The sequence below is a fragment of the Gopherus flavomarginatus genome, chromosome 1, assembly GCF_025201925.1.
Source record: "Gopherus flavomarginatus isolate rGopFla2 chromosome 1, rGopFla2.mat.asm, whole genome shotgun sequence".
In the NCBI taxonomy this organism is placed as follows: Eukaryota; Metazoa; Chordata; order Testudines; family Testudinidae; genus Gopherus; species Gopherus flavomarginatus.
Window position 1 is genome coordinate 339,465,816 of NC_066617.1, and position 18,621 is coordinate 339,484,436.

The following is an 18,621-nucleotide window of genomic DNA, read 5'->3' on the forward strand; positions in this document are numbered from 1 at the left end:
TTTATCTTCAGAACTGCAGGTTCTCTGTTGCCTCCTGAAGTCTGCCTAGCAACAGTGCTTATTTCCTTTTCTTCCTCTAGCGTAAACTAGAAAAACCACTTTATTTGCATGTATATAGTGCTGGTATTTGACTCCTAATGGGAGTGCTATTGCATGACAAAAGACCTGTAACAGCTCCTTAATGGCTTCTTGCTTAATATGCAAGCCACAAACTGCCAGAGAGAGCAGAAAAAAAAATTCTCTCTGGTTTCTTTGAAAACCAAACCCTCTCTGCTAAAAAGTCCCTAGCAGAGAAAAGAAAAATATAATATTCCTACTGGCTTCTGGATTCTATCTCACCACTGCACACCATGTCATAACTTAGTCCCAGATTTGGACCTTAGCGTCCAAAATATGGGGGTTAGCATGAAAACCTCCAAGCTTAGTTACCAGCTTGGAGTTGGTACTTGCTGCCACCACCCAAAAAATTAGAGTGTTTTGGGGCACTCTGGTCCCCCCTAAACCCTTCCCTGGGGACCCCCAAGACCCAAATCCCTTGAGTCTCACAACAAAGGGAAATAATCCTTTTTCCCTTCCCCCCTCCAGGTGCTCCTGGAGAGATACACAGACACAAGCTCTGTGAATCCAAACAGAGTGACTCCCCCTCTCCGTTCCCAGTCCTGGAAACAAAAGCACTTTCCTCTTCACCCAGACGGAATGCAAAATCAGACTAGTAAATCTAACACACACACAGATCTCCCTCTGACTTCTTCCTCCCACCAATTCCCTGGTGAGTACAGACTCAATTTCCCTGAAGTTTCCCACAAAAGAAAACTCCAACAGGTCTCAAAAAGAAAGCTTTATATAAAAAAAATACATACAAATGGTCTCTCTGTATTAAGGTGACACATACAGGGTCAATTGCTTAAAAGAATATTGAATAAACAGCCTTATTCAAAAAGAATACAAATCAAAGCACTCCAGCCACTATAGACATGTAAATACCAAAGAAAAGAAATCATATAACTCACTATTTGATCTCTTTGTCCTTACAACTTGGAAACAGAAGATTAGAAAGCAGAAACTACTTCTCCAAAGCTCAGAGAAAGCAGGCAGACAGACAAAAGACTCAGAAACAAACTTCCCTCCACCCAGAGTTGAAAAAATCCGGTTTCCTGATTGGTCCTCTGGTCAGGTGCTTCAGGTGAAAAAGACATTAACCCTTAGCTATCTGTTTATGACAGCCTTATGAGCCAATCTCTGCAACACTTCATGCTGTGACCCCACCCCTAACATGTCCCTCCTGTCCCTAGCTATGCCAGGGCTTGTGAGGGGTTCTCTGGAGGCAGCGTTCCAGCTGCTTTCAACAATGCTTGCACTGGGGAACCTTCCTTAATTAGATATGAGGCCCTTAGAGCCTCTTTGCAGCACTCAGGCCCTTTTCACAGCATAAAGGGGCCCAAGCAGAACAGAGGATCATACCAGACTATACCTAAGAAACAGTGAAACTCATGATGTACAAAATGCTTGTCAATGAATGAAGTAAATAAACAGCAAAAATAGAGGAAAAAATTCTTCAGTCTTTCCCTTATAGTAATCTCAAGAGTTATCTGCACCAGTGCTATGTTAAATAAATTCAGACAGTAGGGTAAAGTTTTAAAGTGATAGTGTCCCTTTAAAGTAGGGAATGGGGAGGAAGAAAAGAAAAAAAAAATACATGAATGTCACCAATTCGGACACTTTCTAAAAATCCCTCTATATTTCAAACTCCTTAAAATAAGGTTCTAGTACATCCTTTAAAAAATGGTGAACTTCTTCTTAATCAACTGTAAACCAACACCTTGGTTCACAAAACAAAAATATTTAAGTCTTTGACCATTAACCCAGAGTAACAAATAGTATCCATAAGTGAAAAAACAAATGCATACAGAGAATTTTTAATTCTTCCATCTAAAATTATAAGCTGTATATTTTCAAACAGTCCAAAATAGTCTCAGAAATAATAAACCTAAAGAGGGAGAGAATTCCAAAAGCCACATTTTTTATGATCTACGTTTTTAGAGACATAAGAGTTAAACTATTCCTTTTAATTAATTTAAAGAATAAAAAACACATATATGTATTATATGTACTAAATAGACAAAAACTGTTAAAGAAGAAATACTCCACAGAAGGTACAGACTCACGTATCTCTCTATTCTCAAAACCAGCAAAAGGTTGAAAGGACATGCACATGATATATTTTACTTATTTTTATATGTGTAAAATATATACCACCCATTCTCTGGCCACATGTTCATAAAAATTCAAATAATATACATGATATGTCAAGACATAACAAATTACACTTTTACCCCAAGTTGGCCCTTATAGGCATCACCTGCAAGCCTCCCCACCATACACATGCACACCAAGTAAAGACCTTGGTAACTATGTGGACCTGACAGAATGCCCTAAAGGGAAACAAAATTAAGCTATTTTGCCCTTACAGGAAGAGCACTAATAAGTCATTCAAGAAGAATAATCTGCCGCCAGCCTCAAAATGTTCAAATCTGAGGCCTGTCCTCAGTTGACCTCAACAGTCATAATGATAAATAGAGCGCCTCCTGGAAAACTAGGACCCAAATCATATACTGTAGTGCTTTATAGTTCAACACTAATCTTGAATTGCAACTTGTCATAAACATACAGCTTCAGGCAGCATAAAATCCCTTTTGCCCTGTAAAGGGTTAATTCCTCTTTTACCTGTAAAGGGTTAAGAAGCTCAGATAACCTGGTTGGCACCTGAACAAAAGGAACAATAAGGAGAAAAGATACTTTCAAATCTGTGGGGAAAGGTTTTTGCTTGTGTCTTTGTCAGCAAAGAACCAGGGCAGGAAAAATACATCTCCTTAAGTATATCTGGACTAAGCATCTAGTATTGCAGAAATAGTAAGTAATAGCAAAGAAATGCGTTCGATTATCTTTTGGTTTAGCTTGTGAATTTTCCCTGTGCTAAGGGGGAGGTTTATTCCTGCTTTTGTAACTTGAAAGTTTTGCCTAGAGCAGCAATTCTCTCTGTTTTTGAATCTTTTGTTATTCTGTAAAAGTACTTACCATACTGATTCTACAGAGGTGATTCTTTTCCCTTTTCTTTCTTTATAATGAAGTCTGGTTTTTTTAGAATCTGGGTCTGGTCTATGCTCACCTTCTTACCCAGCTGGTTGGTAGAGTATTCTCAAGTCTCCTCAGGAAAGGGGATGCAGGGCTTGGGGAGATATTTTGGGGAAACAGGAACTCCAAGTGGTCCTTTTTCTGAATCTTTGTCTAACTCACTTGGTGGTGGCAGCATTCTGTTCAAGGACAAGGTGGAATTTGTGCCTTGGGAAAGTTTTTAACCTAAGCTGGTAAAAATAAGCTTAGCGAGTCTCTCATGCGAGTCCCTACATCTGTACCCTAGAGTTTAGAGTGGGAAAGGAACCCTGACACACCTGAAAATAAATAGGAAACCAGTGCAAATTTCTGAAAACTACTGTAATATTGTTTATATCACCACCATTACTGAAGTACACAGCCACATTCTGCCCCATCTGTAACTTCCAACTGGTCTTTAAGAGTAAAAAGCACAATAAAATAATCAAATATGGAGGTAAAAGAGGCATAAGTAACTGCGGAAAGAACCATATCTGAAAGAAATGGTCATAATTGTCTAGCTAAATGCAGATGAAAGAGATGTTCTCAGTCAGTTATAAAATCTGTTCTGCAGAGATGTTCTGCAGTGATAAAATCAATAGGCTAATAAATATTCACAAAAAGATAACAGCACATGAAATACATTGCCAAAGCTTAAAGCAACAAAGAAGGATTCCTTTACCTTAATTATCTGTTCAAATGCTAAGGCAGACTGTAACATCATTGGCTTCTGACTCTGAATCATTTGTTGATCAATTGAATTGTAAAAATGTGCCACCTATAAAACAGACACGATTTACTGTTATATATAAACAGCATATTTCCATTTATATGCCAATAGTTTTTAATACTTGTAATATATTCCGGAGAGCATTGCCAATTTCAATATTTTCAAGACTTACATTTTATCAATATGATTGTTAATAAGATATTTAACAAGTATATATAACATGCCATTTTAGAACATGTGATCATGTCTCCCTTTAGTGACTGGCCCTAGCAATTATAAGATGGATTTGACCAGAAGATTTTGCTGGTTGCCACAGACCTTCCAGTAAACGCAATCACACCTTATTCCTTGCAATAGAACACAAAATATTGGATGTGTGGTGTGACGGGTTCAGTCACAGAGACCCCTTGGGACTGTCACCTGACGTGCTGGAATGACCTCTGAGCCTGTTTTCCACTGCAAGCTTGGGACTCTAGAACCCTTCCTTGTTGAGCCAGACACACTAGTCTGCTGCAACACAGACCCAGGTCTGGTCCATGCCCCCAAAGCTGCAGACTTTAACCAAAAACTGCTCAGCAAGTCACCTTTTTCCAGCACCCAGACACCCAGTACCCAATGGGATCCAAACCCCAAATAAAACTATTTTGCTCTGTATAAAGCTTATATAGGGTAAACTTATAAATTGTCCATGCTCTATAATACTGATAGAGAGATATGCACAGCTGTTCGCTCACCCAGGTATTAATCACATACTCTGGGTTCAATAATAAACAAAAGTGATTTTATTAAGAATGAAAAGTAGGATTTAAGTAGTTTCAAGAAATAACAGACAGCATAAAGTAAGTTACCAAGCAAAATAAAACAACACACACAAGTCTAAGCCTAATACATTAATAAACTGTATACAGGTAAATCTCAGAGATGTTCCAATATCCTTCTTTCACAGACTAGACTCCCGTCTAGTCTGGGCCCAATCCTTTCCCCTGGTAAAGTTCTTGTTAGTTCCAGCTCAGGTGGTAACTAGGGGATTTCTCATGACTGGCAGCCTCCTTTGTTCTGTTCCACTCCCTTTTATATCTTTGGCACAAGGCGGGAATCCTTTGTCTCTGGGTTCCCACCCTTCCTTCTAAATGGAAAAGCACCAGATTTAAGATGGATTCCAGTATCATGTGACACGTTCAGATGTCCTGTGAGACTTCATTACTTACTGGCTGGCATCTACATATACAGGAAGGCTTACAAGTAAACAGAGTCAATTGTCCTAGTTAATGGGAGCCATCAAGTTTCCAAGCCACCATTATAAGTTTGCACCTAAAGAGGTTATATTTACCTTAAGTGGAAAATTGCTAATGGCTCTCTTTATTGTAATATCTCATAGTCAATTTCAAAAACAGGTATCAGAGGGTAGCCGTGTTAGTCTGGATCTGTAAAAGCAGCAAAGAATCCTGTGGCACCTTATAGACTAACAGACGTTTTGGAGCATGAGCTTTCGTGGGTGAATACCCACTTCCTCAGATGCATGTTCAAAAACAGGTTAATTTTTAATACTGCACTAAACATTTGTGTGCGTGTATTTCTTTATTTTTGTTCAGTTTTTAGGCTTACATTTATTTCCAATATTATCGTCATTCAATGTTATTAAATTGTTCAAGAAACACATTGTAGCTTTAATAAAGATAAAGGATTATAGCAGAAAGTTTATTAGCCTGATAATCATAATGACAATATAATGGTCTGGAAATACTCTACCATTAATACATAGAAATCAGTACAGATAGTGGTTATAGTTTATCATCTCATACCTGCTTGAGGATAACTGCTTGCTTGCAGAATTTTTGTGCAGTGTTTGCAACTTGCTGTATTTTAGCAGGAATAACAAAGCCAAGTGCAGATAACTGACGCACTTCTCTTAGGAGAGTCACCAAACGATCCGAATAATGTATTTTTAATTCTCCATCACAATGATCCAGCTCCATAATAGGACTACTAGCTTGCATGCTAAACCAAAATTAATATTAAAAATTACCAAGTATGATTTGTCCAGGATCCTTTCCAAAATTCTGGATAACATTTACTTTTTTTCTGACTATTTTTTATTTTAAAGTTGTTAATTCTATGATTCTATGTGTTAATCCAGCAACCTCTATCCAAAACCTCTGAAGACTAGCAACAAGGGCAACACATAACAGAACTTCATTTTAAAATTTGTTTTTACTCAGAAGATTGTCAGGCATGTTATAATACACCCTGTTTCTTTAGTTCCCAGCCAGGGCTACTCTGATCACTCTTTGGATTCAGAACCATGCAAGGGACTTCCAGTCTGAATGTGAAAGGGCTCACATGACACTATCCCTCCACTCAACCATGTGAGATGGAGGAAGAGAGAAATTCCAGGGCAGAGCCAGCCTGAGGATCAGAGACGCGGACCAGCAGAAGCAGATACAGAAACATTTGCATCAGATACAGCAACACTGGTGGAGGAAGAAAAGATGAGATCTATTTTTCCCAAAAAAATCCCCTACACCTAGAACTGTGCAGAGAGGACATCCCACCTTTTGGGGACACAAGGGTTCCTCAGTCATTTCTGCTCATGGAAAGGAGAGGGCCTTAAAGTCTATTATTCTATGAGAACCAACCAAGGGGCATAGATGCAAGCTAGCAGAAGCATTTGCAGCATACTGTCAGACACTGATAATGTCATCAGACTATCTTCAGTTTTTGGATTTGAAAATCTCACTCCTGTGCTAACTGGCTCTTTGTGCTGACCCTCTCCCAGAGCACCTCAGGTCATTTCTCTTCAGCTTTACTCCTTTTGCCCTCCATGCAACCCTTCCTCCTTTTCCCACCCTCTTTCCTCTGACTCATTATCCTTGCCACCCTCTCTTCAATGCCTCCTCTCTCATTTTCGATTTAGCTATTCCTCTCTCAACAAACCCATTTTAAAAAAAGCCTAACAAAAAGCAAAACCTTGTGAAGCTAAGAAACAAGATGTTTGCCAGGCATCACACTGTTCATTTGGCTTGTTTGTTGTAACTCTTCACTGCTGCCAACTCTTATGTGAAATGTGAGAATCTCATCTTTCATTTTTTTTCAAATTCAGTTGGTAGCCCTCATGTTTACAGAGGAAAGCTTGAAGGAGTAATCCAAGTGTGTCTTCGGGTTCAAAAAACAGAAGGTAAATAAAAAGAACTGCCCACCCCCACATTTTTTTTTAAATCTCATGATTTTAAAGATAATGTCATGAATGAGTATTTTAACTGCTTTTCTCAATCCATCTTCTGTCTGCCTTGTCTATCTAGATTGTGAGCTCTAAGGGACACTGATGACCTGTTATCCTATATTTGTCTAGCAACTAGCACAATGGGACTCCAATCTCATTCAGCCACTAAGAACTACTGTAATACAAATAACAAATAAAAATAATAATAAAAATATTCCCAAACGTATTTCATTTTGCTTTACCAACCAAGTCTGATACAATCCACAAAAATGATGTGGCTGTGAACTGCCTTATTTTATTTCTCTTATTTATTCTCTCTTCTACACCAGAGCTTCACTGTATAGGTCTTCATCAGCTCTTTTTAGATTACATTGTAATACAGACTTTGGTAATAGTTCTTACTGCATACAATATTTTATACTTACCAAAGTCCTGACCGGGGATTCGACAAACCTGACTGAATGTCCCTGGACCAACCATCAAATTGTTCTTGTTCGTAAACCTTCAACTGTTCTAAAAGATCATCTGCATTTTGACGGAATGTTTGAAATCCAGATAAGTCAGAAAGAAGAGCCTCTGCAATCTTGATGGCATCATTTACCTTAAACACAATCCCATTTGTCAACGATGAAAGGGGCATAACTTCTGGATTGTATTTTTATTTTAGACATCATAATAACTACAAAAATAATTATTTGCAAAACACAAAACATCTAAAGACAAATTGTTATAAGTGGAGTTCTCTAAGAAAGGAAACTTTTGGTAAAGCACATGGTTTTCAAGGAACATTTGTGTTCCCTTTTTAATAACCAGATATTACATGTCACAGTCCCTACCCATAGGGTCCTTTTCACCCTTTACATTAGTTCTTTTTTAATCTAATATGAACATACTGTAATCACTTACTCTAGTATAAACTCCAAACACTGACCATTAAAAGCCAAATATTAAAAGATATCAACACTACATACAAACCTTCCATTTACAAATTTTAAAAAAGAGCACAGCTGCAGTTACCTAAAGACCTCAATGAACACTCAAAATCTTAAGGAACAGGATTTTGTCAAAATCAAGGGAACCTGCCAGTGGGCTTTGAAATTTGCACTAGAGGCCCAAGCACAGAGTACAGTGAAGTGGTGCAGATGACGGACTGTGAGGAAGGTTAACAGAAACCCTTTAATATTGGTAGAACATGGTGATCTACCCCTATTTGATTATCAGATCCAGCTAGGAAGGAGTGGGTGATTCTTATAAAGAACTGAGATGGCTTAGTTGGAGTGGAGCTTCAGGAAGGAATTTGGTTCCTGGGGCTGAACATAAGAACGGCCGTACCGGGTCAGACCAAAGGTCCATCTAGCCCAGTATCTGTCTACCAACAGTGGCCAATGCCAGATGCCCCAGAGGGAGTGAACCTAACAGGCAATGATCAAGTGATCTCTCTCCTCCCATCCATCTCCACCCTCTGACAAACAGAGGCTAGGGACACCATTCCTTACTCATCCTGGATAATAGCCATTTATGGACTTAACCACCATTAATTTATCCAGTTCCCTTTTAAATGCTGTTATAGTCCTAGCCTTCACAACCTCCTCAGGGAAGGAGTTCCACAAGTTGACTGTGCGCTGTGTGAAGAACTTCCTTTTATTTGTTTTAAACCTGGTCCTAGAACAGGCGGAATGAGACACAAGAGGAAAGGCCTTTGGGCCCCTGCAGCTTGTTTTGGTCAGGGGAATAAATGAAGGTAACTTGTAACCAGGTTCTTCAAGTGAAATCTGCATATTCATTCTCTGGGGACCTGCACCAAACTGTGCAGCAGGATGGTAGAAATTAGTAGCAGTGACCACTAGGTGACCATGCTTCCTCACTCTCCCTGTCTAGCGCTTAAGCGTGTTTTAAGCATATGAGTATAAAGGGGGTGTGGCACAGTTACCACCTCAGTTTCTTCTACCACTAAAGCGGAAAACCACTGATATTTTAATTTGGACTCTGGAGGAGTGGAGAAGGTGGAAGGACTATGAATTTGCAGAGTCCATCTCAAAGAACTCTGGTTACAAATAGGTAATCTTAAATTCTTCTTTGAGTATTCTCTGCATATTAGCACTCTTGGGGTAGTTTGGCAAGCAGTAGAGTAAATTGGATGGAGGGGTGCAGAGTTCTAATTAAACAGAGATTGGAGTAACGCTCTACGAAACTGGGCATCCATCTTGGATGCCATATCCAAAGTGCAAGGCTTCACGAATGTGTGAATAGTAAACCACTTAGCAGCTCTGCATATCTCAAGGGAATATTTATAAAAGCTGTAGACACAGCTACTGCCCTAGTAGAATGAACTCTAAGCAGAGTAGGAATGGGAAGAGAAGCTCCTCAGTCTATAACACTCTTCAATGCACTGTCTAAACCACCTAGACAGGAACTGAGATGACATGTCTTTCCCTTTGAGTTACCAGCATACGAAACAAACTTAGAAAAAAGAGTTTTAAGTCTTCTTCTATCTAAGTAGTACGATAGTACTGTCTTGACATCCAACAAATGTAACCTGGCCTCCCTTTTAGATGAATGAGGCTTTGGAAAGAACACCAGTATATTAATAGTTTGATTTACACGAATCTTAGAAACTATTTTAAGAAAAAATGTAGGGTATGGCCTAAGAACCACTGTACCTCATAATGACACCCTGTAACCCCCATATTCATTATTCATATATGGTTGTGATATATCATACAAAGCATGCTGTGTAAGGTAGTATATGAAAGGTCATGATCTGATGAAACTGCTTGTTCTGTCTCAGTATGTGTATGTGTATAAAAAGTTATGAGATTGTGCTATATGGTTGTTATTGAAATATGCTGAAGTTTGCTAGTGGCATGCAAAAGATCCCTGCCCAGGTGGGGTGCTGACTACACATTAATCAACTGTGTGACTCAACTATGCAAGCACCATACCAACGGAACTGATCTTTCACTGTGACTCAGCAAAGCCCACCAGGACATGCCTTGGCTAGTGTCTGCCAGGTACATGGGCCAAGGGTATAAAATAAAGGACAGTTGAAGCAGACAAGGCCCTTTCTCCTCTAACCACCTACACTGGAAACAACCGGGATGCCAAGAAGATTAAGATCATCTGAGGAGTCTTGTCCAGACTTCAGGAGGGAATCTGCGCATTAAGGACTATAACATCCAGTGGGGCGAGAATAGCGCCTGATTCAATCCGGTTTAGTTTATAGAATATAGATTGACTGCACATTTTTATTTTCTTTGGTGACCATCTCAGTTCTTGTATGCCTACCACTTATAACCAATCTTTCTGTAGTAAATAAACCTGTTCTATATTTTACCTAAAACAGTATATCTTGCTTGAAGTGCTTGGGAAACCTCAGTTCAGGAACAAATGCTGGTCCATGTCTTCTCCACATTGGGGGGGGGGGGGAGGGTGGACTGGGTTACAAACTTACACTTCTCAGACTTCTGATCAAAGTAGGACAGTAGTATGGCTCTGGAGTCTTAAGATGGGGAGCTGTGGGAAACTGGTTGGAGCCTCTCTGTTGCTGCTTCATGAGAATCATTCAAATAACTCAGCTGGGTGTGTACCTGCCTGTGGGTATCTGTGTGAGTGCAGTACTTGGGAGAGGTCTGCAGCTTGTCACAACATATCAGTATGAGAGAGAGCCCAAGCTGGTAAACCAGAGGTCTCTGCAGTATCCCAGTTCCAGATTGCACCATCGGGAACCCATCACAACCATCTTGTCCTTACAAAAAGTACTAAAAGGGTGATCTATCACCAATGCATGTAGTTCACTAATTCTTCTGGCTGAAGTAACTGCTATTATAAAGGCCATCTTCACAAATAAATGGAACAAAGAGTAGCTCACTATAGGTTAAAATGGTTGCGACGAGTTGAATCAAAACTAAATTCCGATTCCATGGAGGAACAGGGTTTCACACAGGGGGACACAGATTTAACGTCCTTTCAAAAAGTTCTTAACCAGCATATACGTAAAAACGAATTTGACAATTACATGATTATGGTATGCTGCTCTGAGTCAGACTGCCCTCAATCTTGAATACATTTATGTGCAACAGAGATTCTTTGTTGTTCCAAAGGCCTTGAATGTACAAACTGCAAAGATGTGCTTCCCCCTGTGTATGTATTATTAAAAAAGGAGAAGGTGGGTTGAACAAAACTCCTTTGAGGACATTTTGAGGTTCCAGTCACCATCTTAGAGAGAGAAAAACCTTCTTGAGAACAGTGAGTATTTTTTTGCATACTGTTCATAATGGGTCTGAAATTCCTTAGTAGTCATTGCTGAAGAGGTCTCATTCTGAGCCTGGCATATGGAGTCACATAGGTCATGGATGCCATTAGATAAACTACCTTTTCACAGGGATATTGAAGCATATGGTAGTTTTTAATTTTTAAAACCTCTTCCTTTTATGGAGTTGAGAATCACACCAATGAATGGAATCTTTTGTGACGGTGTGAGAAGAGACTCTTTTTACTTTACGAGAAGACCAAAGGTTCCAAATAAAGAATGAGTGACCAAAATGGCTTTCTGTAATTCTTCTTCTGAGGAAGCCTTCAGAAGCCAATTGTCTCAGTACAGAAATACAAAAAAATGCCTGTCTTCTCAGATATGCTGCTACCAGAGCCATGCATTTGGTAAAGACTTTGGGTGTGGTTGAAAGGCCAAACAGTAGGACTCTGTACTGGAAATGGTCTGAACCAACAGAAAAACAGAGATATTTTCAATGTGAGGGTCTTCCTGAAAGACGAATCTTTGAGATTGAGATCACCAAACCAATTCAAAAGTGGACAGGGAGGGAATAATGAATGCCATACCCACCAGCCTGAATTGAAACTTCCTGATGAATTTGTTTAAAGCTGAGGTGTAGAATTGGTCTGAGGCCTCCATTATTTTTAGGGGATTAGAAAATACCAGGAGTGAAATATCTTGTGCCTGGAATCTAAAGGAAGTTCTCATCAGAAGAGTCCCTGAAAAGATAGTGGACAGCAGATGGATCACTTGATGATTGCCTGTTCTGTTCATTCCCTCTGAAGCATCTGGCATTGGCCATAGTCGGAAGATAGGATACTGAGATAGATATAATACTTAGTCCTGCCTTGAGTGCAGGGGACTGGACCAGAAGACCTCTCAAAGTCTCTTCCAGTCCTACGATTCTATGATTTTATGGACCTCTGATCTGACCCAGGATGGTTGTTCTTACATAAGGAAAGTGAGAGGAGTTGCATGGAGGAAGGAATTTGAATTGGATGGTATAGCATGTTTTTATTTTATCTAAAACCCATCTGTCTGAGGTGACATTTGACAGGGCACTGTACAAATGAGAGAGACAGTTTCTGAAAATATGGGTAGTATTTATTGAAATTGGTATGAAGCTTTCATTCATCACATCAAATCTGCAGGCTGATATTAGGCAAGAAAGATGTAATCAAGGAGTTCTTCATCCTTGTCCTGGGCTTGTAGGATTTTTTCCTCTCCTGCATTTTAGAGGATGTCTGTTTTCAGTGTTGATAATAACGCTGCCTCTCAGAGGTTTAAGAAGAAGAAGGGAAAGAAGATGGAAGGTATTGTCTATGATATCTGAAGATAAATACAGATGTCTTTCTATGATAAAGAGGTAGTAACCCCAAAGATCTCATAGGTGAGCTTATGTCCTTCATTTTCTCCATCATTTTATCAGTTTTTGCACTAAAAATAATCCATCTCCTTCAGAAAGTAAATCCTCGTTTTTGTCTTTCTTTCCATAGGCAAATATGAGGACTGTAGCCATGCATGTCTGTGGAGAGTGATCACTAAAACCACAGATCTTAATGCGGTGTCAGAAACATCAAATGATGGCCTAAGGACATGTTTTACCACAAGTTGCCCTATTATGATGAGAGCTGTTAATCTCCTCTGGTCCCCCGGGAGGTTCTTGGTTAAGACAAATCTTCTCCCACAAGTGAAACTGATATCTGGCCATTACTGCTTGATATCGACCGTACGCATATTTAAAGAAAGCGATAAAAAAAATTATTCTTAGAGAGTCCAACTTTTTTCTTTCTTTCTCATAGAGAGAGTCAAGTGCTGAAGACCTGACCTGGATCTTTGACCTGATGCTGCTACCACAAAAGAATTAGTTTGAGAGTGCACATGAAAACAGAAAAACTCTTCCTGCGGGATCTGGCATAATTTATCTGCCATTTTTTAAACTGACTGAAATGAAGATGGATTTGACCAGAAGATTTTGCTGGCTGCCAGAGACCTTCTAGTATAGGCAATCACACCTTATTCTTTGCAATAGAACACAAAATATTGGATGTGTGGTGTGACGGGTTCAGTCACAGAGACCCCTTGGGACTGTCACCTGATGTGCTGGAATGACCTCTGAGCCTGTTTTCCACTGCCAGCCTGGGACTCTAGAACCCTTCCTTGTTGAGCCAGACACACTAGTCTGCTGCAACACAGACCCAGATCTGGTCCATGCCCCCAAAGCTGCAGACTTTAACCAAAAACTGCTCAGCAAGTCACCTTTTTCCAGCACCCAGACACCCAGAACCAAATGGGATCCAAACCCCAAATAAAACTATTTTGCTCTGTATAAAGCTTATATAGGGTAAACTTATAAATTGTCCATGCTCTATAATACTGATAGAGAGATATGCACAGCTGTTCGCTCACCCAGGTATTAATCACTTACTCTGGGTTCAATAATAAACAAAAGTGATTTTATTAAGAATGAAAAGTAGGATTTAAGTGGTTTCAAGAAATCACAGACAGCACAAAGTAAGTTACCAAGCAAAATAAAACAACACACACAAGTCTAAGCCTAATACATTAATAAACTGTATACAGGTAAATCTCAGAGATGTTCCAATATGCTTCTTTCACAGACTAGACTCCCGTCTAGTCTGGGCCCAATCCTTTCCCCTGGTAAAGTTCTTGTTAGTTCCAGCTCAGGTGGTAACTAGAGGATTTCTCATGACTGGCAGCCTCCTTTGTTCTGTTCCACTCCCTTTTATATCTTTGGCATAAGGCGGGAATCCTTTGTCTCTGGGTTCCCATCCTTCCTTCTAAATGAAAAGCACCAGATTTAAGATGGATTCCAGTATCATGTGACATGTTCAGATGTCATGTGAGACTTCATTACTTACTGGCTGGCATCCACATATACAGGAAGGCTTACAAGTAAACAGAGCCAATTGTCCTAGTTAATAGGAGCCATCAAGTTTCCAAGCCACCATTAATGGACCACACTTTGCATAGTTACAATAGGACTTCAGAGTAATACTTTATATTTCTAGCTTCAGATACACGAATGATACATACATACAAATAGGATGAACACACTCAGTAGATTATAAGCTTTGTAATGATACCTTACAAGAGATCTTTTCCATAAAGCATATTCCAGTTACATTATATTCACATTCCAAGCATATTTTCATAAAGCATATGGAGTGCAACATCACATGTGGCTTGTTTCAAAGCTACTCATGTAATATTAAAGTTGATGCTATCCTATCCACTAGCTTATGAAACTGAACTGTGTCCTCAGAAGGAGAAAATGCTGTAGCTACATCCACATTTTCCATTTCTTCTTGTTGAAATTCCTGTAGAGGAAATGTTGTCTGATGCGCCTCCTCATTGTCTCTTGTGGTAAGGATAGGGAACATTTTCTAACTGTTGGATCCTTACCCCTCAGATCTGCAACTCTCAGATCCATCAGTTCCAGTGAAAGATGTAGTGGATATGAAGATTCATGGTTCCTGGAGTGATAGTGGTAAGTAGAAGTTGGCCAATATGTCCCAGGCATCCAAGGCAATATATGCCAATCCTGCAAGTCACCCCAAACCTGTCTCACATACCTTGTTTGGAACATAGGGTGCCATGAATGGAAATTCTCATCTGTAAATGGTCAGATCATAGTCTTGCTTGTTGGATCCAGCTCTATATCTGATTGCAGATCCCATCCCAGATCCAATACCGAAACAGCAGGTGAAATGACCGCTGTGAAGATCTGGGACATGTAGCATGGTGACAAATCTCTTCTTACAGTTGGAATCTTAGGTGGTGGAAGAGATACTGGAGAATCTCCATGTTTGGTGTCCCATCTCAGTCTTTTATCATAAGAACCATGAGAAATAGCCAGATCTGTTAGTAGATGTGAATCTGTACCACGACAGTTAAAGCTGCTGAACTGATGTGTTCAGATCTGATGACCTTTCCTTCGGATCCGTATCTCTAGAATGGATCTACAGATTTACTATCCTTTGGTCTCAGATTCGCATGTGAACAGTCTGATGAACTACCAGGGATATGTTTTAATTTAGCTTTCTGTTTCCTCTGAAACAAGGCAGCCAGTTCCAATAAGTTATTTGGACCCTTAGGATGACTGTCCGAAATGGGTTCCACAATTAATAATAAATGTATTGATTTTGGAGTCAGATCCAAAGGCTTAAGAACAGTCAGATCCACTAATCTGGAACTGGAGCTCAGTGCCAAGATGAAAGACTTCATTGTTGCAATTTTCTTGGATCTAGATGTACTCAGAGCTGATTCAGACCGCTTATCCTTATTTTCAGATCCTTCAGAGTTCTCAGATCCCAGGGGCTTGACAGACAAAACCTCCTGTAATAAAAAGGCCTGAAGAGTGCTTAATTTCTGCTCAGCCCTGGCACCACTAGGCTTGAGGGTTCATAGCCCCAGCACCTCGGGGCTTCATCAGTTATGAATGTAAAAAATCATTTGAGCCCTAGCACCTCTTTCATTAAAAATTAAGTACTGGGCCAGAAGTCTATTTTGTCTTTCCTTCTGGCCCCAAGGTATGAAAGTATTACAGGTAGCACAACATGCTGGGAAAAGGTTCTCCCTCAAACACTTTAGACACTGAACATGTATGTCAGATGCAAAGAGGAGCGCTGGGAAAGATGTGCACCACCTGAACCCATGTTTCTTCAGAATGGGATCATCCATACTGAACTATAAAACTATACCTTAAAACTATGATATAATCTAAATGTGGCCTAATTTATCCTAAAACTAAAGTATAGACTACTAACTATAAAAACTATTAACTACTAACAGCAATGAACTAATATGAAGGCACTATCAGTCAATACATCTTTGAGATCCAATGGTTCATATCCTTTCACTGCAGCTGTTGGAAAGAACTGAGGCTGCAGTGGCACCACAGCTCCTATATAGTCATGCTCTTAGAATGCCCTTAAGCGCCAAACAGGGAGGATGGAGGAGCATGGGCACCTGACCGGCACTGCTACTAGAAGCTTCTACCATCTTGCTGCACTAATCAGAAAAACTCCCAGGAATGACACTATGCAGAGGACACTTGAAAAATTGTGTGTTACTTTGCAAGTTTTTTTATTTGAAGAATAAAACTGCCCTGAAGGAAGGACCTGAATAGACTTTTGGGTGTGGCATGAGTCCTTCTTGGGTTGGGGGAGACAGGCCAGAAGATCTACAACTGAATAGTCCAAAAAGCTATCTAGCATCCTCTTTACTGTGCTTTTTGGTTAGAATAGAACACAGTCTCTTTGAAGCCAGCTGGTGCCTTATTAATTAGTGTGCCCTGGACTTGGGGGACCTGGAGCACAAAGAAGATTACAATACAAAGCTTTGGTTAATCTGAATTTGGTAAATTATTATAAATTCTCTCTCTCTCTTAAGATCATTATGTTGATAGTTTCACCTTTGTAAGCCAGAATGAGGTCTCTATTATACAGTCAAATATATTAGGAAGCCGTGTTTCTCCCAGGATCTCAAGAAAAATGAGAAGATGAATTTCAACTGAGTGCCAAAAGCATAAGGAAATATTCAGAGGGTCTGAACACTTTTTTCCATCACTTTTAAAAATATCTTTTTATGGCTGTATGTTTAAAAAATGTGCCTACTCTCATAACTCTGTTACAAACTGCAATTTAAGTAAAAAGTTTAGAATACTAAAATGCCTCCGGCAATTTTAGAAGGAAAGCTGGGCAAGTCAGCCTTTCTCAAAAACCAAAAGTATGCCATTGGCACAAACATCAGTGTATGTATAAAGAAGTGATGGTGCATATGTTATAGCTGATGCTACCTTCTGAGTTGGATTTTAGACTGTCTAAAAACTTGAAATATTTACTCTAAAGTCAAATTCATCAGGATATGTGAATCTAGTGTATGAATCTGTACAAATCTTTCCATTCAATTAATTCATTTCTACCTGTCTTTTCCTTATTCCACACACTTAAATATGTTACATACTGAACACCTCACATGCATTTCTTTAATCTTAGAAATCCATTTATATCACAAATTATAAATGTGATGATATCAAAGCACAGATATTGTTTGTTATTATTGTTTGAATACAAACTAATCAAAGGCAGGGAATTATAACTGAGCAAATACCTTTAACCCATCCTGTTGTGAAACAGAAAACACTAATGTACAGCACCCTGACGTTACTACAAAGAACTAACAATTCTGCTTTTTAATATGATACTGGGAACTCCTTGCTTGCACTGGTGAGCATTTATTCACACAAGAAATACAACTGATTTCTGAAGGACTACTCATGAGTTACTACTCACTACTGAGAGTAAGTGGGTCACAGTTTGGCTCATTGTAAGTCTTTTATGGGAACAACATGTGCATACTTGAGGAAGCAATCTGAGCCAGAGTGTCTACCACCACTGTAGAATTCTAGTCTTTCCCAATTTTTGTAATACTCTAAAATATTTTGTAATAAACCTTATTTAACATAAGAAGTTTTTCAGTGTATTATTTATCCAAGAGATAATTTTTACATGTTGAATAAATGAAAAACTATTTAACAAGAGTCCTACTGAAGAGGAGCTTTGAACTTTTAACTCCAGTGAAGTCAACGAGAGTTGCAGATGTTGAGTATCTTCGAGGTCTTTTATGCCACATTTTTTACTTGGAAGTCAGTATGCAGTGTCTCAACAAGAATTTAAACTATTACCTTCAACTGCAGCTGCCGCACCCAAACAATATTATTGACAACTTCAGAAAGATTTTTTCCTGAAAGTGGCCCAGATACATCACCAGGAACACCATGGCATCGAGCTTCAAAGTCTGTTCGAAAATCTGTATCAAACAAACTGTTCATGTTAGACCCACAAAGCAACAGAACCAGTTAGCAATAATGAATTATAGCTACAAAAAACATACTAGGCCAGGGGTCGGCAACCTTTGGAAGCGGTGTGCCGAGTCTTCATTTATTCACTCTAATTTAAGGTTTCGCGCACCAGTAATACATTTTAATATTTTTAGAAGGTCTCTTTCTATAAGTCTATAATATATAACTAAACTATTGTTGTATGTAAAGTAAATAAGGTTTTTAAAATGTTTAAGAAGATTCATTTAAAACTAAATTAAAATGCAGAGCCCCTCGAACCAGTGGCCAGGACCTGGGCAGTGTAAGTGCCACTGAAAATCAGCTCACATGCCGCCTTCGGCACCCGTGCCATAGGTTGTCTACCCCTGTACTAGACTTTTACAAAA

At 39.3% G+C, this 18,621-nt stretch overlaps 1 protein-coding gene across 3 annotated transcripts in view; it reads right to left on the reverse strand.

Moving 5' to 3' along the window:
* Positions 1 to 18,621, reverse strand: part of DYNC2H1 (dynein cytoplasmic 2 heavy chain 1) — a 421,699-nt gene that overhangs the window by 391,214 nt on the left and 11,864 nt on the right. For all 3 annotated transcript variants that reach the window (XR_007770188.1, XM_050927645.1, XM_050927637.1), the window contains exons 10-13: positions 18,080 to 18,204; positions 7,526 to 7,701; positions 5,683 to 5,878; positions 3,833 to 3,928 (exon numbers count right to left, since the gene is read on the reverse strand). Coding sequence is in view for 2 of the 3 variants with exons in the window: in XM_050927645.1 (XP_050783602.1) it covers positions 3,833 to 3,928; positions 5,683 to 5,878; positions 7,526 to 7,701; positions 18,080 to 18,204 (593 nt within the window). In the remaining variant the exon portion in view is untranslated. The remainder of the gene's footprint in view (positions 1 to 3,832; positions 3,929 to 5,682; positions 5,879 to 7,525; positions 7,702 to 18,079; positions 18,205 to 18,621) is intronic.